Here is a 25547-nt window from a genome sequence, read left to right as displayed (position 1 = left end):
AGTGCTTAAGCTCCCTGCTAGGTGGTAGTCTCGTAATAAATTGACGGCTATTAAACGTATCTTTGTCACCATTGTAATGTATTTACCATATGGACGCCTCACTGTTTTTGTTCTAAGCAGGGGGCCCCAACCATCTTCAGCCAGGCCTGGATGCCTGGGGGACAGATGTGCTGGCAATGCCGGGTGTAAAGCAGGAAGGTTCCTGAAAGTGCAGAGATAATAGGGCGTGTCTAGTGTGCTTGGGTGGGTGATGCAAATGACTAACTTGTGGTGGTGAGGTGGGGAGGATACGTTGGGATGGAGGGTCAACTAGACATTTCTAGAAGCAGATGGCAATGTAAGGTGACATACTTGGTGCCAGTGAGTGATGGTGATGTAGGGGAAGATTCTTATGTAGCCATACTTTGGGTAATACTTTGTGTAATGCCCAGGGTATCAAATTGCAATACTTATGGTGTGGGCAGTGTCCCTGAAAACGTATTGCAATTTACCACAAAAATCATGATTTGTAGAAATGTTAGAAATTACTGGATTAAGACATTCATCTTTATTCTCTGGAAAGTGGTCATATTACTCTACTTATGCACGCAACGAAATAATAAAAGAATATTCGTGTGTTTACACTAGAACAAAAAGTTGTGTTTTTTGAAGGGGGCAAATGGGAAAAACAAACAGATTCTGAACATTTGAAAAACACTGGAAAAACACCCCAGGAAGTCAAATAAAAGAAACCCTACTTATTTTGTAACTTGTTATAGATGGCATTTGATTTGTCCTCAATCGGGGATCCCTTAGTTGGCGTTGGTTTGCAAGTTCTTTGCTTTAATCTGAAGATTTTGACTAGACCTGGAAGGAGCTGTACCGATGACATGCATGGCCTTCCAGAATTGACTGGGTTGCTAGCGAGGAGGACCAAGCTCGGGGGGCACATTTACTTGGCCTGTCCATTTCAGGCTTCCCTCCAGTTTCAGTGGTACTTCTTGTTGCTGTTAAGAGTCGTTTGACAGTGTCATTCCGCTGTCATCTGGGACTCCTAACCCTCTTCCTGTTCAACAGTCTCGAGCCATTGCCGGAACTCCTTTAAGTTGGTCCCTTGTATCAGTTTAGCTGGAATACACCCTTTTATGCAATGCCATTCAGAGGAGTCAAAAGGAGTCCTTTGGCTCGAAGGCTTATTCCAACGTGTGCTTCTTGATATAGCTTGACACTGTAAAGCACTTTCAGCCATGGACATTGGGGACTGTAGCAAGGGGCTGATGATTTAAGTTGTGACATCTGGTAGGGATGTTTCGACCCGCGTCATTGTGTGCGGTGGCCGGCTGGACATTTAAATAGGATGGCTGTGGCATCTATGGCTCCTTTTGCTGGAAGACCCTTTTGGATGTCTGGATCAACCGAACCACTATTAGATTTGCATATTCGCTTTCCTAGAGAGCTTTATAGTTCTTTTTTGGGTGGATATGTTCAGCATCAGCTCCTGGGGTATTGTTGGACATAAGTTTTTCCGAAGCTACGGGGAGTTATAGGATGTCCCTGCTTCCTCCTCCTTCGCTCCTACTCTAGACTCTTTGTCTTCTTGCACTCCTCAGCAGGACCTCCGAGAGCAGATTCACACTTGGCAATGACTGGATAAGTGAAGGATCAATAGCAGAGGGGGAGGGGTTGATGGCTGGCTTGCTGGTTGATCTGAATCTTGTTAAGTAAATCCCTGTGTGGAAAACCCCATGATCTTGGGCTGCAGGGAAGACTTCGCTTCTGGAGAGATTTCATAATTGGTCATGCTTCGAGAGCTTCCTCTTGCTTTCGTATGTAAAGCTGTACATGTAGATGAAGTCTCTGTATTATTAGACCTTGTGATATTTATTTATTGTTTGCTTATTAGGCACTTCTTAGCAAATAAATTCTCTTTCAAAGCATTTAATGCATGAAAATATTAAAAACAGGGGAGGGGAAAAAAGGACGACCCCACTACGCCTTGTGAGTATTCAGAATGTGCAAATGCAGAAGGGAGGGGCAGTGGAGGTAGGTGCTGGGCGTCCATGCTCATGGGTGAGCAAGACATGAAGAGCAAGGTATAGTAAGTGCTAACCTCCAGGACAGAGGGTGTGCTGAGGCAAGTGCTGAGGACAGACCGAGCTGGGGACGATTCGGTGTGGGCAGTCAGGGCCCCCCGATGAATAAGGGGCTTGGACACTAATCAAAACTGTGAAATTAGCAGAAAAGAGAAGGTGGGAAGGAGAAGGTAAAGAGGAAAGTCTTGGAGGAGCTTCTGGAATTCAAGAAAATCCTGCTCAAGATGCAGAGGGAGAGGGCGGCTGTTCCATAGAAGGGAGTCAGCCGAGTAAAGTCATCAACCTCCTGCCCTTGGTTTAGCAAAATGCTTTACACACAGTTGGTGCAAGAGGAACGCAGAGGTCTGGAGGGAGAATATTTAGTAAGGGATAGTTGCAGATAGAGTGGTTCCCGGCCCCAGACAGCCATATGGATGATACAGGAGGGATTTGAAAAAGTAAGCAACCGTGAGCCAGTGACGACTTTTTGGGGTAAGAGAGATGCAGCCCCTGGGCTTGAGTCTCACAGCCCTATTCTGGATTAGCTGGAGGGGTTGCATAATGGAAGAAGGTATATTCAGGAGGAGACTATTGCAATGGTCAAGCCTAGAGAGAACCAGGGCTCCGGTAACATTGAGCGTCTGGGGGAAGGTGAGAAAAGGTAGGATTTCCTTGAGAAGGAAGAGCTGATAGTGCGACTTCTTGGCAATGCCCAGAGTTTGAAGGAGGAAGGAGAGAGAGCAGTCGAAGAGGACTCCAAGGTTTCTGGCTTCAGAAGGAGCAAGGGGAGAGCCCATGGAGGAAGGTCAGCGTGAAGGGAAGAAGGCGTGAGCAGGGGTCCCAATGGGTAGGATCTCAGTTTTGATGCCATTGAGGCAGAGACCATTGGAAGTGCACCAGGCCTGGATGGCAGATATACAGTCGGGGATGATGGAAGTTGCAAGAGGGTCAGCAGGAAGTTTGAAAAAGAGTTGTGTCTCTGCATAACACTGGAAGTTAGGGGATGAGGAAGAAATGAGAAGTGCCAGCTGAGCAAGCTAAGTGTTGAAGAGCCAAGGGGAGAGGTTTGGGCCCTGGAGGACACCACAGGTGGAGAAGGAACTAGGTAAACAGAAAGTGCCCAGAATGACCTGGGACGTAAAGTCAGTTAGGAAGGTGGTCAGCCAGTCCAGTGCCTGCTCCGACTACCATGGGCATGTCTCATTAAGGAAAGTTTAAAAACAGAGAACTAAGTAACCCTGAAGAACTGCACACATTGCTTATGGCATGCTCACTGAATACCCATACAGAGACAGCTTTCCGACTGTTACTGCACTTAGTTCTGAAAGGCACAAACTCATGAGTTGTGCGCTGTGCCTCCTGCATAGTCTGATTGTTACTTTAATCTGACTGGTTTGCTCTCAGCTATGTCTCTCTTAACCACCACGTTAACCACGAACCTGACCTGGACTGCTGAGACACACAAACATTGGTCACTACGACACTGAGCGGGAATGGGAGAAAGTAACAAATTCTGCTGACTGACCTCCCCCCACCCCACCTCCAAACCCCATACAGAGCATAAGCATTGAAATTAGATACAATACACACTCTAATCATTGAACTAATAACAGAGGACATTTGAAAAAGATGACAGTAATGCAAGCACTTGCACTTCAAAACCAAGTACACAAAACCATAGGAAAGACTGCACATCATGAAAAAATACAGATGTTGTCCTTTTCCTTCCACAGACCCCTACCAACCGCCCCCCAAGCCCCAACACCTAAAACAAATCTAGTAAAAGAAATAAGGAGACGTTATGAGGATTGACCGTTCAATGTGTATTTTCATTTACTTTTCATTTATATTTGTTACCTGTACATTTTTCAATGTTGTATTGCATACTTTAATCACTCATTTATACCTAAACCTTGTCTATGCATGATGGTCAAATTTAAGAAAATCAGTCAGCTACCTGTAAAACGAAGAGGTGCACAATCTCCTCTTGGTTAGATGAGATGTTGAGCTTAAGAATAGCAGTTAATAACTGAACCACTCAGATAAGAATCACTGTTCGCAAGGGAACTGGGGCGGGGGTGGGGGCTGAAAGGAGATAGGTAGGCAGAAGTAGGGTGTTAAGCTTTTTCCGCCCTATTCTTGTAACAAGCATGTGTACCATTTTAAGCCATAGATCGATGGCGCCTCAGTGGTACACATGGGGAGGGGGACCTTCTATAAATTGCTAACATTTGTGGGCAAAAAAGTCTTCTCTATCGGAATAGGTGACTTAGACAGGCAGAGGAAATGCAGCATACTGGATCTGTTTTGCCTTTGATTTGCAGTGCTGAAGTGAAAGCCCATAAAAAGAAAATACTTTTAAGTGAGCCACACGTGTCAAATGTGAAACAGTGTGAACCTCCACATATCAGACAGCGAACAAATTGAATCGTATTAATGGAGAGCCTGAATAACGATTATAGAAAATGTGCTTTACCCTGTATAAATTATGCCTTACTGGTGGGCAGTGTCCTTTAATAAACTTCAAATAAAATTCCAAAAAAAACATTACAAGTTCCTCAACGTTTTGATGGCAGTCACACGGGGGTCTGGCCAGCAACTTGAAAACTGCACTTGGGCGATCTCAATTTCACCTAGCCTAGTAGGATCGCTGTGTGTCTTCCATCTGTTTCCATTCCCTTGCCACGTCGCGCCTTGTAACACCTATGTATAGGCGCGTTATAATTGCCATGCTATTTCTAAGCTCAGTACAAAGATATGTATTGGCCATACACAAGACGAGGATAAAAATGTACCCTTATGTACCCCCATTGCCCCCCCAATATACTGATGCAAAATAGCCCCAAGAATAAAACTTGAGAATGCTTCAACTTTTAAATATGAATGAGGTAATGGACAGATTAAAACAAATTAAAACTGAACCCGCACTTATTCCTACAAGAGCTGTGGGAAAAGGGACAAGACATGTCATATAAGGGCACACATGGCTTAATTTGAAATCAGTTACTGGCCTTACCAAAAGGTGGTAATATACACACAAGGCCAGAAGCAAGAACTACAATTAAGAAAGCATCTGACATTGTATTGGCTTGAAGTCAATGTGTATTATTAATGTCCATATTAGCAAAGGGAACTTTCTAATCTACAAAACCGAATTAATGTAGTGCATCATACATTTATAATGCTACACCTTGAACTAGAAACCTATGTGACTGGTCACCAGAATTGCTCACAGTATGTGCCAGACACACACTAAACGTAAAAAGATACTGCATAAAGGGATAACAAGTGTAAGCATCTCAACACAAATGGTGAAATAATGTTGATACTGGAAAAAAGGGCATGTTTGGAAAAATACTGCACCAGAATGCTAAATGACATGAATGAGCATTTGAAATCCTTACCTTAGGAAGCTCTTCAATTTGATTAGCATCTAAGTAAAGTTCTTCCAAGGTCTTTTCAAAAGTAAAAATCTCCTTGGGCACCTGCTCCAAACTACAGTGGGAGTAATCAAGCGTCGTAACCGTCTCCTCTTCCCCTCGCAAACAGCGGCATGGCACCAATCGCACAAACAGGTTTCGCTTTGTCGTCATTTTCAGGCACTATAAAACCAAAATGGAAATCAAAGGTGCATTAAAATTATAGCATCAGAAATAATTGCGCATGTGGAAATTACAACATGGATTCTCTGACCACTGAAAGACCTAGAATCCTGGTTTAATCTTGTGCTTAAACGGCAGTGCTGCCTTGTAGCAACAGCATCGAAATCCTTTTAACACAAGGCTGGAGAAGCCAGCATATTTAATTCTCTAGAAGAAGACACTTTTCAACCAGGCTTACCAGCGGATCAACAGCGATCAGACAGCTAGGACAGCTTATTACATACATGCAGACAAAAGGTTCAGTCAGGTTAAAACTACAAAAACGGGTAGATTATTTATGCGTGATCTTCATTACACCTCTTCTTCCTCACTCTCATTTACTTCTAAATGGTATTTGCATTTTTATAGAGTGCCGGGTATAATAGTTTTTATAAAGCCTGAAGGCCTTAGTAAAACCATTCAACTGAGACAGTACAACACTCCACTCTTAGTACAAGGCTGTACCACTCGAGTTCATGGCAACCACCCGAGTTCATGGTAGATAGAGCAGGCAGGCTTATTTTAGGCAGGATAGAGGGCTGTAGGAAATTGCATAGAACCTGTAGTACACCAAGTATTCAATAGAAACACTTACAAGAAGTCTAAAAAAAAATAAAGGTTTATTATAAATACAAGTAGACCAAGTTCATTACTGGTCAGAGTCAAACACATAAAAACAAGCCACAATGCTTGAAGGTACACGGACCAAAGCACAGACCTTTTGCGTAACACCCAACAGTAAGTAAATCTAGGGAAGTAAGATCTTATCCTACACATTTAGTATAGAGCACACCTATTCATGGGGAGTAAAAGCAAAAGTTACTTTCTGATTACTTTCAGTAATACAAGGGTAGTAGGCCCCATAAGTCCTGAATTGCCATCAAGCAAATACATCACAATCAACCAACCCTGTTACCAGGATAGGTTTCTGAATAGGGGAACACAGATTCAAGGAACAATATATACCTACAACAACATTTATGATAAGTTATACTTGGTGAGTAAGATCTTGTTGTGTAATATACAATTACAGTTGCTTTCCGGCTCAGTGAAACACAGTCTAAGATAAGCAAGAACACTTAACACAAATTTAGGATTGCACCTTACACCTAAAGAACACTTTTCAAGAATGGCACAGCTATTCTAGGCAGGTAAATGTTGTAATATACTATTAGTTGCTTTACAGGTCAGTGGAACACAGACTGAGGTAAGCTATAACTCCAACCTATTTTAGGATGGCACACAGCTACCTCAAGGTAAACAAACACAATATAGTTTTTACAGGAGCTACCAGCTACTTAAAGTATAAACCCAAGACTGTCTTAGCATCTTTATAAAACAGACCAGGGAAAGCAAAACCCAAAGTTACACTTTAAGGACGCATTGTTATGCTAGGTAGGTAAAACCCAAGGCAGACTTGGTTCAGTTCAGACATGCTATCATGGTAAGCAAAACCCAGTTGGTGGACTTGCACACTAATATTCAGAAAGAAATAGTTAAGTGAAGTCAGCAGCATTACTTTTGGGGAAGAGGCACAACCAATTCACAGGTGAGTAAAACAACCTTACATATACTTTTTAGAATGGCAGCACACATTTAAGGTAATTAAGTTACCAGCCAATTCATTCACAAGTACTTTAAAACACATGTTATACTTTAAGACAGAATCCTTTACTTATCCAGTTCCTCCCTATTCTATTGCACGAGTTCACTCCAGGACAGAGGAGGGACCCTAGTGGTCTAGGTACCCACGGCAGGCAGGGTGAGATGGGTTCTGTTGCAGGCAAAGGTTAGAGTTCCTGTGGAAGGCCGTTCAGCAAGTAAGTAGTTCACTTTTAAGTTAGTTAGGGTCCAGAGACTTCAAAGAAGCCACCCTAGGAGGATTCCAGCAGTGGGCCTGGGTGCACTGGATGGGAGGCCTCCCAATCACAGGAAACACCCCATAGCGACACAGGAATCAGAAAGGCTTACGATAAGTAAATACCCCAGCCAGCACAGTACCTTAGCACAGAAGGGTCCACAGCAGGAGGAATACAGGATCTTCAGCCAAAAACCTGGTCGATTAATTCCTTTATCATGCAGGCAGGAGATTGGAAGGGCTTTTGCAGCGGGGATCCACAGGGAAGTCTCCAGGCAAGAGATTTTTCACAGATGTGGCTCTGCAGTTTTGACACCCTTTTCAGGAGGCAGAAGACTGAATACCGCTGATTGGATTTGCATCTCTGATCTGTTCCAGCAATCTGGTGAGGGGACACAAGGACTTAAAATAGTGTCTCTGGAGAACCAGGAGGATGATACAAAGTTTCAAACCATGCACCGCACGATGGCTCAAAGTCCCAGGGGATTGTAGCCCTGCAAGGTCGCAGCAAAATGTGAGATGGCTCAAAATGCAGGTTGTGAATCAAGTGGATCTCACCAGGCTCTAAGCTAGAGTCATTTTCGGAGTCCCCAGGTCACTTAGAAGAAAGGGCTACTGCAGGCTGTGGTTACACAGCAGGCTCTCCGGTCGCTGGAAAAAATCTCAGCTGCGTTTTCTTTATCTTCCTCTTCGGATTTGGTTCCAGTGGTCAACTTGTCAGCAGCTTCCAGGTTCAGAGTTTTTATCAGGAACTACAGCACAACTTCTGCATTCCCTCCCTGCAGTTTAAAGATAAGGGCGGCTCGCTGTCCAATCCGAACAGCCACCCCTCCATCCCCACTGAGACTGGGCTCCTTTCAGGCAAGTTGGAAGACACAGGGCTGCAGAGTTTTGGACTCCTGCCTCACTTCCAGCCTTCTCAGACACACTGGAGCCTTGCAGGAAATACAAAGGATTCTTGCCAAAGACAAAACTCGCACTGAGATCGTCCCTGCCTAGAATGGCAGGGGAAGACCTTGGAAACTGCAAGCAAGAAATGGTGAAAAAAGAAGGAGCCTATCATTTTGGAAATATGGTGGTCATTCTGTGCATTAACGAGGCTGAATTAACAGCCTGCGAGTAAAAATGACTAAAAGTCAAAAAGGTACAACCACTGCCACCAGCCACTCATGTAAAACACGCAATTGTAACAAAATGTTACCAGGCAAGTAAGAAAGGGGATACATTGTATCCTCCAGCACTCCACATATAGTGGGGTGTGCTGGCTCATCTATATACTATGTAAAGGATATTAAAATCCCTCTTTACTAAATGGGAAATGTAGTTCACCCAAGTACATAAGCAAAATGAATAGGGGAGCCCAAAGGGGCAACCAAGCCCAAAAGTTGTAGTAAACCATAACTTCAACCATACACTATGGAGAGACATAGAAAGGTCACCCATAAAAAAAAAAAAAAAAAAAAAAGTGTAGAAGACTAGGTGATAGCGGGAAAAAATTCCCCTTCACCTAGGGACACGGTAAAATAGTTACCTAGTCAAAGCAAAATGTTCTGTGGTTGACAGATCAGGAAGAATTATCAAAAATATGAAAAGTATTTCTAAGATAAACACATTAACAGCAGAGTTAGGAGCAGTTCCAAAGAAGGGTGCTTAACATTAGATGGTGTTGGAGTTATAGTGAGATATGATATATCGACCACACAGATAAACAAAACACTTATAAAGTATATCAACATAAAGCAAAGCCGTTTTCATTATAAACAGGTGACGGTAAAGGATAGGGTTGTTGTAGTGGAGCCACATTTAGATGTTATAACTAGGCTTTAAAGCGATTACTTTGCCAATAGATTAGATAGTTTAAGGGGGTGGAGAAGACAACAGGACAGTGGAGGTATATCGTTGAGGGTGAGGAGATGCTATTTAATGGTAGGTTGGATGCTGGAAAGGTGCTGAAGTTATCAATGTTGGAAGGGGGCAGTTGTAGGGGGCAAGAAGGGTGAAGAAGCGGAACAGAGGCAATGCAGGGTTGGTGAGGGAAAGCAAGGAAAAAAGGGCATTAAGAGTGTAAGGTGCACAATAAGGAGTATCCGCAAAGAGATTGTCAGACCTAGGGGGCAAGCCTATGAAAAGATTTGAAGGCCGATAGGAGAACATTGAGGATGTACTGAGGAAACAAAGAGCCAGCCAACATCAAAAGGTAAGTTTAAAGAGGGTGAGTTGCAAAGTTCAGAACTTGATTTAGGATGTAAAGAAAGGTTATGAGGTGACTGCAGCGAGAGTTTAGTCTGCTGAAAACAAAGGTAAGCACGACGTTTTTTGTTGAGCGGTAGGTGATGTAGTGCAGTTCTCCCTAATGCTCATTAAGTTCAGTCCTCCAGCAGCAGTGGCAATTGTTTTCAAATGCTGATGGATAAGTTGGCTGTCCAACTGGAACCTCTAGATCAGAGTTTTGGGTCGGGTAGGTGCAGGTTATGGATTAAAGATTTGGCAACTGGGGCGGATGGATGTTTCGGGTACTCAAGGCAGGGAAGTAGATAACTGTTCTTCGGGGAATCAAGTGCATGATACACCAAAGTTACTTACCATGACAAAAAGTTGAGAAACTGTTAGAAATGTGTGTAGAATAGTTCAGGTATAAAGACGGGAAAGAATAAAGAACCTCGGAGTGTCATCTTTCGAAAGGTGGTAGGCGGCACCAAAGGTGGTTACCAAGACAGTCTGCGTAGAGGGTAATGAGCAGTGGTCTTAAGCTTGAAAGTCTTCCATTGGCGAGAGCTAAGCTTGGAGGCAAGTTCCATAGGATTTAGAAGGAGTAGTCCGACAAGTAACAGGACATTTTGTCATGGCAAGAATTCCAGATAATAAGGCTAGCGATGCTAAGGAGAAAAGTGCCAAAGTCTGCAGTTAGATCAAGAAGGTCGACAATCAAAGAGTTTCAAGTGATAAACATTAGACAAAGACAGACATGGGTCAGAGATGTGTATTCTGCGGAATACAGATCGACAGTGGTCAGAGTCCGTTGACATCCAGGAAGATTGCTATTCAGTTGGATAGCAAGGACCGTGAAGCAGAAAAAAGCAGTTGGTAGAGTGTTTGGGGATCAGAAATGGTAGAAGTGGTAATACGACATCTTCCTAAAAGCAGGCAGGAAAGGTACAAATGGAAAATTACGGTAGAAAGGTAGGAGCAAGTGAGATGCAAGTTCCTTAATTTTCTACAATACAAAGGGATTTACAGTAGCACAGGAAGGATCGATGCCGAACAATTCAAAAAGGAACCCTAAAATACTTTGACACAACATTAATTTCTTCCACAGACCTGCCATCTTCCCACACCCTTTAAGAAGGAGCCAGTAAGGTGTATCGCAGCCTCCTCCTGTAAATACCCAAGCTCAACGAATTGGAGCCTAAACTAGAACTGGGATAAGGGAGGGGAGCAACTAAGGAGCTGTGAAATGGGTACGTGGACTAATGAAGATTGGAGAGAAGTTATCTAAAATGGCACCACCAATGAGGCTGTAACAAAAGCAGTTTGCTTGGACTTCGGAGTCAAACTTGGCAAAAACATACATACAAAAATAATTGCCTGTGCTAGTAAAGCAGAATAGAAAGTCTAAGTACCCAAAGACACACCATTTCTTTGTACAATTACCTGCTGCCTTTGTGCAAGGATGGATTTAAGAAATGAATAAAATACCACACCTCTAAATTACAGTAAGTTGGAAAGGACAAAGGGCCACTCTTCAGATGTCTGCAAGAAAGGAGCACCCTAGGGAAGTGGCCATAACCCAGGAGAACACCCAGGACCCCCTCCTCTCCAGAGAGTTCCATATTCGCTAGTAAAGTAGGCTACATAGCAATTGAGGACCTATACCATATAAGCTAGTGTACCTACCAAAGGCTTACTATTTCCAGAAGAGGCATTATTCATAAAAATGTTTTCAACCAAAGTATGTAAATTGTTACTCTTCTGAAGTGGAATAGTTAGGAAAAACTAACAAAACATGGGGTCTAAGCAGAGAGCCCATAGAGGAACACCCTTCTGTAACCTCTGGTTGTAGGTGAAAGGATCGAAAAAAAGGATCGAATGCCCTTTTTTCCGAAACCAAAAGGACCGAAAAAAGGGTCGATTTTCTTTTAAATGGGGGTTCCCCCCCCCCGAACCTCTGTTTTCTTCATAACATTTTTTTCATGCATACCAAACTAAAGAAATATTTAAATTTAAAAAACATTCAACCCTTTTTTTTCGGTCCTTTTGGTGTCGAACAAAAGCCATTCGATCCTTTTGTTTTCTATCCTTTGGCTGGACACAGTAACCTCTCCTGGTTCATCCAACATTATACATTTCCAAGATCCGGAGGGACACACTGGGGTTAGTAACTTATGAAGATACATGCCTGTATGCTGGAGGTACATCAAGTGTCTTGATAGCAATCTCAGATGTAATCCTGCCCAGGGGAACCTAAATAAAGGATGACACCTACAGATAAACAAAGGAGATTGTCAAACTAGTGATCATCAGATCAGAGAGACCTGGTAAAGAAAAGCTAACTGGAGATCACCGGCATGAGTTTGGCGCATATTTGATAGCTGCCTTAGTTTCACTGTTCTTTCTGTAGACAAACACATTGCCCTCTTCCCCAATCAGAACATTCCTCCGATGAACTAAAGGTATTGTGTGAGAAAAAAAATCTTTGCTCTATTGAGAAATCTGTGGACCACTGAAAGCATTACACTGACAGTGACCCATATAATGGTACTTGGACGAGTAGTGGATAAACCAGTTTTCTAAATAAAGGTAAATCAAGATTACTACGTTATGTAAAATTGCTACTAGCAGGCTATCGAGCAGATTTCAAATTGAAAGGTAGAATGTGAAACATCTCGACTGCAACTCTCAGCTGCCTCTAGTGAGGATGAGAACATAGGAACTCAGACAAAAGCCAGCCTTTTGGTTTTATGATCAGCACCCAAGTGTGACTATTCTCCTTTGAACTGCAAAGCAAAAAGGAGGTGATGGCTGGAAGGTTTAGAATTTATCTTAACCTCTGCCACTGCTCTGGGCAACCCTCCAGACAATAGTTTTTTCCACTTGCCAAACCATTACAAAAGGGTAAAGAACATATGCAAATCATGCTAAGTCCCACCCAAAAAAGGGGCAGTCCAGCCCATACTGCTTTGTCACATCCCTTCCACACTAGACTTTGAATGGTGCGCCATGGAATCCAACTACAGTCTACACTGTTTTGCACTAAAGAATGGAAGCTTAACAGCACTAGATTTCTGCGGCCCTCAATTTTTGAATCTTTTCTGCTAAGCTGGAACGGAAGTGCACAAGCCAGCACTAGAATTGAAAGAAGATTGACAGTGCTTGCTTTCCCATTTTACCCAGACTCTCAGTATGTCCATAACCCTATATACCAGCAACAAGGGTTAGGTCTTCAACAAAAGATTGCATCAGGTTAATAGACTAAATAGCTGCTCTAATGTTGAGATTCCTGCCTGACTATGGCATTGTTAGAGAGGACATGACCCTCATCAGTATGCCTCATAAAAGCCAGAAGCATGGTCACACAGTAGCCAAAGAGACAGCATCAGAAGATTAATTATCCCTTTCATGTAAAAAAAATGTCATCCTACTGGGGAGCAGGATGTCTAGCTACAACAAAAACAAAACGTAATGCTGCTCCTCCAACCCTCGCACTCCTTCGGAGGATGGCCCATTCCCTAAAGAATGGGCAGCAGCAAGAAGTTTCCTTTAAGAAAACTTCATCTTACCCTCCATAATTAAAAATCATCAAAAAGGAATAAGTGGAGGAAGACAGCAATATACCAGTCTACAGAGAGCTTGGATTAACAGTATATTATGGCTTGGAAGGAAGGTGGACGGACTGTAATTGTGATAGGGTTGATGAAAAAGGTAATCAACCGCTCACAGAAGTGAAGAAAGATGGGGAGGCAACTAGCAGATAGACCCTCTGGAAGGGGATCGCTCTACAAAAAGGGCAAGTGAAAGGAGAAAATAGTTAAAATAATACAAACTGGTGGAAAGAGTAAGCAGGGATAGGTATAAATCCTTGAAAAACCAAACCACTGTTGCGGGCATGGCGATTAATATTCAGCACCAGTCCATTAACCTTTGTGGAGGAGCAGCCCCAGTTGAACACTATTATAAGCACCTTGAATGCAGCAGACACTTGCCATCAGATCAAGTAAAGTATTTTCAGGCATAATCCATGCATGGGAGGCCACTGAATATTTTAGGAACCATCAGTATATTTTTTAAAGACAAATATATGGGGCTGATTTCCTATTCGGACCTGAGAGCGATCCAGAGAATAGAGTAATGTAGAAGGCCCACAGAAAAATGTAATTAACAGGTGGACTGTTAACTTTTTTTATTTTATTGGTTTAATTTCAAACCTTTAAAATAGCATATTACAAAACTTCAAAATTACATGTTTCCTCATACACCATCTTTCTCAAAATCTCAAACCTAAAAGAACAGTTGTATCTGTTTCACTACCATCAACATTAAATCAAACGGTCAATCGATTTTTAATTATCGCTAAAAACGATGTCAAAGGCAAGATTAGTTTCATAGCTGTTCCATTAAACATATGTTGCCACCAATCTTCTGCACAGAGAAAGGATGCACCTCACTCCAAGGACCCAAATATCATGTTCTTTCTGTATGTAAGGCGCTGCAGAATAACACCAAGTGTTTTAGAGTTTCGAGTTCTTCTGTACAGCAACGACATCTCGGATCAAGTTTTGCATTCGATGACCAACGAAGCATACGTTCTTTAGTTTTAAAAGAATTCATCCGAAATCTCATAATAGTCTTCTAGCAATTGGATTTGGAAATAATGCAATGTGCTTTTGGCTAGTGCCAAAAGCTCGAGCTTCAGATGGAACATCATTTAACGTTTTAGAGGCCGTCCTTTCGGTGCAAGTTTGAATCCAGTCTACATACCAGATTTCTTTCTTTGCTGCGTTTGGATTTTCATAAAGCATGTCTGGATTGATATCAAAGTCTAGCAGCATGCGTTCGCATCGTTTTAACCACATTGACAGCATTCCTGTTGTGGACGAGGTGGCGTTGAAGAAAACTTCAAATTGAGGGATTCGAGCACAAGCCTTTGTTTTGCGGTACAGTGCTAACAAGCTCCAACAAACACGTGCATGGATTGATATTAATGATCGTTCATATTGTATAGTTGATGTAGCGGTACCTTTAGGTAAACTCAATACCTTAGTCCAAACAAATGTCTCCAACGAAGGCCACAGTTCCCAGGAGCAGCCCAGAGCATTTTCAGCCCCATACGTTAACACCGGTATTACTTTCTGATGGTAGAATTGCAAAACTGGATGAAGAGAAAATTTACCAAACCCCTTTATCACTAATGCTCGACTTGCTAGCTGCTTACATTTACGTTTTGTCGCAGTAACCCAGGGACCATCATTAATGGAGGAACTTACTACCATTCCAAGGTATTTTACACATAATGAAGTTTGCAACATTTCATGCCTCAGACCATGATGTTCGTTTCGCCATACTTCCTCTACTGCATCTCTGGTTTCTAAGAACCAAAATTTCGTTTTTCTTCATATTGATCATCAAGTGATTAGCAATGGTGTATTGTTGGATGGCATTAAGTTCTTTGTAAACCAACTGGTGTTAAGTCCAGCAAAATGAGGTCATCTGCATAGAGGAGCCAACTCATATGTGATTTGTGCATTTTTGGGTGGAAATACTTTACAGCCTCTATGGATGTTCCAATGTCCGATATGAATAAACTAAATATGGCTGCTGCCAAAGGACAGCCCTGTTTAACTCCCTTGAATGTGTAAATCGGTGACGATAGGGAACCAAGTTGACCCAGGCGTACTCTGAGGTGCCAGTATGTAGTTCTTTTATTGCTGCTAATAAGTCCACCGGACAACCTATCTTTCCAGTTCTTTTCGATAAGAGTGCTCGATCAATCATATTGAAAGCATTTGAAAAGTCAATAAAGGCAAGATATATTGTAGATTTTGATTTTAAAGCCTCCATTTTAAATAGGTTCAGCAACAACAAATTTAATGAACAACCAACCTGTTTGACAAAACCTGCCTGTCTGACATCTATATGATTAGATAACGTAGCCCACTTGACCAGTTTATGCTGTAACATGGATGCATAGATTTTACCTAAATCAAGTAAGGCTACTGGGCAATAGTTTTTAGGACATGTTCCGTCTCCCTTTTTAAATATGGTACAATCACTGCGGTTTTCCAAGTTTGTGGAGTCTGACACTGAGAATTAATCCTTTCAAATAGAGTCATACAGACATCTGCCCATTGTTCTGGGTGTTGCTTAATTGTAAAGTTCGTCAGGCCATCTGGGCCGGGTGCTCTTGAAGTTTTTGCCTTAGCAATTGACACAATGTTGTCTCTTGAGAATGTTAAAGACCACTTTGTTAATGGTGGCTCATTTGTAATTTGATCTACGTCGTTCGCCTTATACAGCTCTTTAAAGTGGGTTATCCACGCTGATTCTGATACCATGGAAGTTTGCAATGCCTCTTGAGGCGTTTGCATATTATTGATGATCTTCCAAAATTCGCCAATGTTTTTATTTTGAAGGCTTTCCATCATTCGTTCAGAATCGCTCTGCAACATTTGGCTTTTATGAGCTATAAGCCAATTTGTATACCGTTGTCTTGCAGACCTTGTTCCCAACAAGCGTGTGATTGGTTCTGCCAACTGAGCCTGCCGAATTGCGCGCCGCCTTCAATCGCTTCAGTTTTAATAATTCAAGATCAAAGCAATGTGTATGTTGCATGTTCAGATGTTTAGACCCTCCATTCTTTGTTATAAAGCGAACCAATAAATGCGCGTATTTGAACGAGTTTCCTGCACAATAGTGGTTTGCCAATTGGGTTACATCATTGTCCGCAAGTCTTAAGCGCACTCTGCTTGGGGCTACTTCGATCTTATGTAACCATCAGGTCCTGCCGTTGGTTGAACTAATAGACAATTCCATGATCAACATGTTGTGATCGCCGTTTTCCTTTTGGGCCACTTTCAGCGATTTTACTCGAGGATGCAAAGCTGCCTATGTAAATATATAGTCTATGTAGAACCCGAGTTCACCCTATTCCAGGTGACTGCCGGTGGTATATCTCCTACTGTGCAGCCATTCAGCATTTGAATATTTCTCATGTTCATTTCCTCCAATCACTGTGCAGCCAAAGCCTTTTTGAGCTGTTTTTAAATTGAAAGTCAATATTCAAATCGCCACAAATTATATTGGGCTCTTTTTGTTCTTCAAATAACCGATCAACAATACTTGACACTTCGTCTAGGAACTCATATTTACCTGCGCTACCATGATTCCAATACAAATTAAGTCTTGTAATTTGATCTGTATTTCGGGTTGGAGATTCAGTTGTAGCAATTGTTTCTTGGATAAATGATGAGTGATTTGTAGAGTAAATGATCCTGAAACCAGATGAACGTCTTATTAGCGTTATCAGTCCTGCCACTGGTCATCCTTTTTCCAATTTTATGGCTGGATTTAATGCTAATTCAAAGCCTGTTACAATTGGAGCAACACTTAACCAGCACTCTTGTAAGAATATGACCGCCAGTCCTCTCAGCCACTCGGTTTTAAGCAGGTGGCTGAAGCCACGCATATTCCACAAACCTATTAAGCCAATATGCGCGGCCGAGTGATTATGGCATTATTGGTTAGAGTAATTTAATGATTCTGCTAACCATCGCCAATCTTGTGTTTTTCCTCGGTTATGAGAACACGTAGGAGAGCAAAAAGGTTCCCGCACAGATTGACCAGGTATAGTTATACTGATTTTTTTCATTTGCGTTCACAAACTCAGTGCCCGGTAGGTAAGCAAAGGAAACTTGTTTCTTTCCTAGTAACTCGCTTTTAGGTTTTATGGCCTTGTCCACAAGTGTCTTTCTAATCAGCATAATTTCTCTTCCATCTGAGACAGACAGTTGCTCTCAATGTTATGATTGACGTCGTTGACAGTTGTGCTCGTGGTTGTACATGCGATACCTCATTTTGACTTTTTGACCCTGAGTCTAGCTAACCTTCCTCCGCTTTACAAACATCAAAGCCCAATGAAAATAAAGACATTTGCTTCCAGGATTGTCGTTGCAATTAAAGCAGAGTTCACGTGGAGCACTACTTTGTCGTTTCTCTGTTTGTCTGGGAATTCAACTATTTTTAGATCATCAGACGAGATTGCTCGTAGGCCAGGAACATGATGTAGTAATCTTAGGATGTCGCTTCAATCTAGAATCAGATTATCCGACGTGTTCGATCTCTCGACCAGGAGTTTCACCACCATTGGTTGGTCAGGCCCTCCGATTGAGTTTCTTATTTTACTTGAAGAAAGTCGCTTAAGGTTATCTTTTATTTTAACATTCGTTCGAATGACGTCTTGTCTTTGATGAATTGATGCCACATTTGCATTTTTTAACTGATTCTCGATTCTCCTGTCTTCAGATACATTTTGTTCGTGAGTCGACATTCTCGAAGTGCATTCTTGACATTTTTTAGTTCTGAGTCTTTTTTCAAACAATGCAATATAGACTGGGCTCTTGGCTTGTGTTGCTACCGATGAAGTTTCACCAATTTTATCTCCCATGCTGATTGAACCTAAACTTGGGGGCTCCTTTCCATCTATGCATTTCTCTATTGTGTTTTGTTGGTTGCTTCTCCAGCACTACCAGTCGCGCCACAACCTGTTTTTTTACAGCCTGCGTAATTTCGGCGGCAGCGACCTCACTCTCCTGCGAGTCTTCACCAGGAATGATCATCTGAGGGTCCTCGTGTTCAGTATCATATTGACATATCTAGTAAGTCAATTAGCGGGCGGTTCTTGGTCGCCGGTCACAGTACCGCTTACTTGAGTAGTTTCTACCTGTGGAGGATGTATTACTCCGGAGGTAATTATATTTGTTTCACTAGCTATCAGATGCACCACTTTGATGTTTCGGAGAAATTTCCAGGCGCCATTGCGTTTGTTTCCTTTCATTCTCGGTAGATTTTTAGATTTTTGTTGTTGATTTTTAAGATTAAGATGTTTCTGATGACCCATACTCGTGTTTGCCTCTTTATTAAACATAGAAAACAATTTTGGCACCATGGCTCCAGAACTTCATTCACTACCCGTTTATACATTGTCAATTTGTGGAATCATGATTGACGTATATTCACTTTGGATGTTGCTTTGTGGCAGGTTGGCTCTGCTTCTCGCTTGCTCGAAATCTGTGTGGAAAGAAATCCACGAATTCATCAACAGGTATCAAAGTCACCCTAGGTTCATCAAAACTCAGACATGCTGGACGTCACAGATGAGGTAGGCCTAGTCGTGGTAACATTAGTTATCGGGGGCGTGTTCACCAAGTTTAATACTTGTTGCAGTGTTTCCTCAGTTGCATTCGCTTTTGGTAGGCAATCCATGTCTTTACTCACTATATTAGTATTTAGTGGTTGTAATTTTTCACTTGAGTCAGTGACTACGATACCACAATCATCATCAGGAGTTTTCGTTCGTATAACTGTCAGATTTGCCCCTATGATCGATCCTTTTTATGCAGTTACCATCTTGTTTAAATAAGGCCAGGGCTTCTTTAGCGAATTCGGCAAAGAGTTTTTTATCCATTGTATCGTTTTTTCTCTGCTCATTTAGCCACTTGAAGAGGTCGTCCAGCCTTTTGAGGCCCTCCTGTTTGGTGTTCGATTGCTCACAGGTTTGTTCCAATTTTATCAATTTGGAGTTCATTAAGGCCACAATAGTTGTCAGATCCTTAATTACGTCATTTATATTCTTATACAACTTAATAAATGGTGCCAGTGAAACAGACAATGATGATAATAGCAAAGTTTGCAGTTCGCTTGTTGGTAATATCGTGCTTTTATCAGCACCTTCTGTATGGCCTTTGAAACACCTATTTTCTCTTCCAGCACTGACTTTCTCCTAATTTTGGGGAAAGGTTGTTCAGGGAGTCAGCTGTGTCTTCTGAATCAGAATCATCAGTACTAGAAAGCTGTAATCACTTTACTTTTGTCACCATGCCTGTGGCGTCATATTTGTTGTTAACATGCAACCTTTTCTGAAAATGAATCTGCAAGCAGGACAAGTCATGGGAAGAATTGTTAGATATCCCTTTCTCTGACAATTTAGCGCGTTTACACTGCACATTAAATGTCGTTCCTTCACACTGATCCAATATTTCAGTGTTATGGCGCGTCAGCTGCGCATTTGCTTTCCCTTTGACATCTGACAACCCAGTGTCCTGTGACTTACTCTTGCAAGCTTGATTTAAGAGGAGTAAATTATGAAGCACATTGTTTACAACGTATAAAGAATCGCGACGCTCCGCGTGCTTCATTTTACTCACTTGCTCAAAGGAATCTAATATTCTCGTGTTTTCTAAAGGTAATTGATCATGTGTCAGGGATTTATCAATACCGATGATCTCATGCGCATCGTTCCAATCCCGTGTAGTCCCATGCTTCGTTTGACAATTCAATATTTCTGAGTCGCTAGCGATCGGTATTATTCTAGGACATTGTGGAGTTAAAGTCTTGTTACAAGCTCTGGGTGAACTCGCCATGATAGGATGTAGAATGTCCGTATCGGCATCGATAATGCAACGCTCGACTCTGTTGGGCTTTGATGTCTGTACTCTGCTCAGAGTCAGCGCACAACAAAGGACTTGCCTGCGACGGCCACTCCTTTACTGAGGCTGGCAGGTTCACCTCCTCGACAGCTCTACCACACCCAACAACAGCAGCAACGACCGGCATGGATGTCGCACCATGCACCAGTACCGGTGAGATTGCCAACAGTATTTTCTGTGTGTCGTGGGTAGAGTCGACTGCTGATTCATTTTGACTTTTGTTTACTCCGTTCCGTATGTGACTGCGAATGTAACCTCAAAGACGATGTTTGTATCAACGCGGTTACGGACACAGTCTCAGACAGCGCTACTTCCTTTCCCTTTTCCGTGTTATGCAAGTCATTTAAAGTCATCGTAGTTGGACAATTGGAAGCACTATTTTCAGTAAATACTTCCTCATACATGTTCTCAGTTAGTATCGCAGGAATTTCCAAGCTGTAATGACTCAGATATCAGATGTGGAAGAACATGAATAACGACTTTGTTTTGCGGAACTTGCAGCGCCACTAAAGTCGCATCGCTATCCATGATACACTCGCTATTTCTTTGAGCGCGCGTCTTCAACATTGCCGCTGGTATCACCGTGGGAGTCGGTCTTTGCTCGATGGACATAGTTGAAAGCTTTCCACTACAATTTGGCAAACCACCACTCCGCCACTAGCCAACCAACCCAACAGCCGAAAAACATCCACAGCCCTTCGCTCCTCAGGGCTTAGCGCCGCCAGGGCGAAGGAGGCAGCCTTATGTACCAGCTGACTTGTTAGACAAGCAGCTGAACACTTAAAGGCACATGCACCTCTGAAATAAAGTTCCAAGTCCAATGCAGTAGAAAGAGTGTTAACCAGGACACTCGCCACAGCCCAACAGCCCAACAGCCGAAAATGTCCACAGCCCTTCGCTCCTCAGGGCTTAACTACATTTTGAGAAAACAAAAAGTTAGCCTTTCTGTGTTATAAATGGTGAGTTAGAGTTTACTTTTGATGCATTCATGAGAGAAAGGAACATTAATTGAAAAGTAATATGTACATTTTATTGTTAGGTTATTTACTTTGCAAGTCACAGGGGGAAGCAAACAGTGAGGGAAACAGGTATGGGATTGAAGAGGTGGGTCTAGAGCTCCTTCCCGAAAATGAAAAACCTAGGGGCAAGACTTTAGCATTAAGTTGACAAGGAGGAAGTGCCAGATTCTGGAGCCATAGACAGAAAAGACATGTCTTCTGGGTCTTTCCTTCCTGCACTGTTGGAATTCAAGTCTGCACACATTTCCTTACTTCCGGTGGATCACACGTCTAGGGAGCTGCAGAGCCTATCAGTAAGGTAGCTTGGGGACTTAAAGGTTGTGGCCTTGTAGATGTTCTTGCAGGTTTGAAGATACTTATTTGAGGGGGTAGCTAGTGCCGTTTGATTAGGGAGATGGTGATGTGGTTGAATTTGTGCAGTCCCTTGATCAGTTATGCTGCAGCACGTTGGACACATCTGAGGTGCCAAGGTGGTCACTGGAAGACCACTGCCATGAGCAAAGCCTCGACAGCATAACCAGAGTTGTTTCTTAGGTTGAAGTGCTTGAGTTTCTAAAAGAAGGAAATTGGGTATATAGCCATTTGTCTCTTCCTGGCTATGTGCTCCTTGAAAAAGGAGTCTGTCAATGTAAAACCCAAGGGACTTGTCACAAGTGGTCAGCTGGGTTGTGAACCCCTTGAGATTTTTAGAGAGCCAGGTCTGGACGTCGGGGAAGTAGTAGTAGTAGTAGTAGTAGGAATGTACATAGCACCTTTTCCCATTTGTACGGCCTGACCAACTTTGTGGTCAGAACACCCTTGGGGACCGAAGCCAGAGTATGTTTGTCGGTGTTGGTCAGCAGTAAGAATTCCATCTTGAGGGTTGAGCTTTAGGTAAACAATGGATACCCAGGACTGGATCAGTGTGAGGCATACCTTCAGGTAAAGCTGCATGTCAACTGAGTACCAGTGGATGTGGTCATTGTGTGGAGCCAAGCGGATTTCGAGCAGTTCCATGTAAAGGTTAAATATCAAGGAAGGGAGGATGCATTATTGCAGGACTCCACAAGTGATGGATAAAGTTGGTGATCTGGACAAATTCATTTGAATGAATTGGTGGCAGTTCGCAAGGTAAGATTTGAACCACCAGAGGCCGGTTACCCTAATAACCAGGCAGCGATGTAGAATGTCAGTGGGTGCCTGGTGGTCTACTGTGTCCAACGCTGCCGAGAATTTAAAGACAACAATGAGGCAAGGATGGCCATCATCAAGGATCTTAAAGGCATTGATCACTCTGATGGTAGCCACTTCCGTGCTGAACCTGAATCCGAAGCCGGATTGGTAGGCCTACAGGAGGTTGTTGGCATTGATGGGGTTAAGGCATAGCACGGCTACTGGTTTCTCAAAAACCTTACCTAGGAGGGGAAGCTGGGTGATGGGGCAGCAGCTGCTAAAGTCATCAGGGTCTAGTCTTGGTTTCATGAAAAGCAAGCAAATGTGCCCTGTCTTGATTGCCAGATAAGGGCGGAATGCAACAGTCGAACAAGTTACTCTCGTACCTGGTAACGTTCTTTCAATGGGATGGTCCGACGACGTATTCCATATCACTGACAGTAATTAGCACAGCTGTGGCGATTATTGTCATAGATATGGAATACGTCGGAGGACCCAATCCCCTCGAAAAACAAGTTACTTATCCCTGGCAACGTTATTTCGTCTGGATGTTCCTCCCACGTATTCCTCATCTTTGATATTCAATATCCAGGTTCAGCTGCTTCGAGACGGAGACGGATCTCAATCACACGCAGCGCCTGTTGGTTTCAGTTCTGTTTTTTTTTTTTCAGTAGAACTACCCGCATCAACACTGGTTTGACCGTGCTAGGCTGTGAAAGAGCCAAAGCTGTAATAGCATGAGGCTGGGAGGGCGATGAGGAATACGTGGGAGGAACATCCAGGGGTAAGTAACTTGTTCTTCGAATAGATTGTGGTTTCCCACGGTTCATAGTGATAATGTGGAAAAAAAAATGTCGAAAACAATAATGTCGAAATCCTATACATATAATGAAAAGTCAATTTTTAGAAAAAAAAATGTCGAAAAAAAATGTCATTTAGCACTATCAATAAATACATAAACAAGAAGAGTCCCCCAACCCCCCTCAACCAACACCCCCCTGCCGCCCCCCCACCACCCTCTCACCCCTCATATTCAACACATTTTAATTAATTATTTATTTTTTTCTACATTTTTTTCGACATTTTGACTGTCGACATTATTGGATTCGACATTATCACTGACCACCGTTTCCCACGCATTCCTCATCTTTGATAGACTCCCAAAGCAGTGTGTTTTGGTGGAGTAAGAATTTATCAATGGTTTCCATGACGAGAATGGTGGACAGCTTTTCCAAAGCTTCCATCCTGACGCAGGGAAGAATGAAGGCAGTAATGCTTTGTGAACGAACGTGTGTATTATAGACCACGTAGCTGCCTCACAAATGTTTATAATAGGAACACTTCTTTGCAGAGCCGAAGAGGTAGCCATGGCCCTGGTGGAATTGGCCCTCAAGCCTTATGTAGGATCTTTGCTCGTCAGCCTGTAGCATTCTGAAATTGCTAGAATAAGCCATCAGGATAATGTTTGCTTTGTTACAGCCTAACCCAGTTTGTGGCCTGCCTAACCTATAAAAAGGTGATCATCCAGACTAAGTTTGGACAATCAAGAAAAGTAGAAGTTTAGAGCTCTACATGGATCTAATATGTGCAACCTCTCTTCCTCCTTACCAGGATGAGGTGACTGGTAGAAAATGGGTAACAATCTTTTGTCCTACATGAAAATCTGAAATGTTAGGCTAAAATGAAGGCTTAACCCTCAGGACGACCTTGTCATTGTGGAAAACTCTAAAGGGTGGTTTAGATGAAAGTGCCTGTAACTCACTGACTCACTGGCCTAAAGTCAGTGCTAACAAATTGGTCTTGCATGTTTGTAACCTTAATGGACATGAATGTAGAGGTTCAAATGGTGCACACAAGAAATGTTAACAGATTAAGATCCGAAACTGGAACCTGGGTTGGAAAAGGAGATGGAGGGAACACATTGGTGAGTCCATTCAGAAATTGTATCACAAGTGGGATCTTAAAATATTACGTTTCTTCAGACTAGCACTTAAAGATGGGTAACGCTGCCTAATAGTCTTTAATTTTTTTTTAGTTTTCTTTGAAATTGCATAGCATTTTTTACAACAAAAAAATAAATAATTTAAGGTTAAAGTCCACGGTCCCCCGTTTTCCTCATTTTCGTTCATGGACCCACGTGTCCCGTCGCAAGATAAGACTTCTAGTCTGTGGTTCCTTTGCAGTCAGGCGTCTCTGGGTAAACTTTCCCAATGAAGTGGACTACTGCAATCACTCATGACGTGGAGATGCCACTCATCAATGCAATCCATCGTTGGTGGTCATCCAGTGTTTGTAAGGATCGAAAAACAGGTGTCCGAAATTGGTGACGCTCTGCAGCCAAGCCAGGGCAATTAATCACCACATGTTTGATGGATTCGTTTTCTGACTCGTCCTTGCAGAATCTACAGCCAGATGATAGGTTCGTGCCTAATAGACAAAATTTCATTGGTTGGAATTAAGTTGAGGCAGATTCTCAAGAACGTGTCCCTGAGTCGCCGATCCGGAAACTTTAGAGGGTACGGCATCAGCTTGTTTCGCTTACGAGCAGGATATGGTATCTTTCCAACCAATTTAGAGGCACTAGCTTTATCCAAGGTACGGATCCAGTCAGCACAGAGCAGTTTTTCTTTTACCCACATAGGGTTTGTGATGAGGTTGTCTTCCGAACAGCAGAGGTCTGCCAAAAGATTTTTCAAAGGATACACCCAGTTTGACAGACTTACAGATGAATTGATCTTGGTTTCATTCTTTATTAGATTCAACACCCTTGGACAGCTGGGTAACAGTTTTTCGATCTAAAGAAAGCCTTTACCAATCCACTACTGCTTCGGGGGATGACAATGATCGTTCTCTGCGCAGGACATCAATCTGGACTGAGTCTGGAAGGTTTAATGTCTTTTTCCAGACGATTGATTCCAAGCGCCCCCAGATCTCTGCTGGGATGCCCAAAATTCCAGCGCCATATGTTAAGGACGGGACGATCTTCCCCTTATAGTATGTTATAGCTGCTGCCAAAGAGAATCGACCAAATTTTGCATCCATGATTTTAACTTGGCTCGCCAGTTTAGCTTTAATTTTCAGATCTTCTAGAAATGGGGTCTCTACCAAACTATTATTTGTGATAGTGC

General features: G+C 42.6%; 1 protein-coding gene across 5 annotated transcripts in view; it reads right to left on the bottom strand.

Annotated features, from left to right (window-relative positions):
• The window catches only part of ERBIN (erbb2 interacting protein), a 2559118-nt gene that overhangs the window by 2071169 nt on the left and 462402 nt on the right, over positions 1–25547 (bottom strand). For all 5 annotated transcript variants that reach the window (XM_069627374.1, XM_069627371.1, XM_069627370.1 and 2 more), the window contains one exon: positions 5456–5653. In XM_069627374.1, the coding sequence (XP_069483475.1) occupies positions 5456–5644 (189 nt within the window). In that variant the 5' untranslated portion in view covers positions 5645–5653. The remainder of the gene's footprint in view (positions 1–5455; positions 5654–25547) is intronic.

Source organism: Ambystoma mexicanum, chromosome 6p, assembly GCF_040938575.1.
Source record: "Ambystoma mexicanum isolate Mex_15411 chromosome 6p, UKY_AmexF1_1, whole genome shotgun sequence".
Taxonomy (NCBI): Eukaryota; Metazoa; Chordata; class Amphibia; order Caudata; family Ambystomatidae; genus Ambystoma; species Ambystoma mexicanum.
The sequence above is the reverse complement of the archived record's forward strand: the minus strand, read 5'-3'. Positions and strand labels throughout refer to the sequence as shown.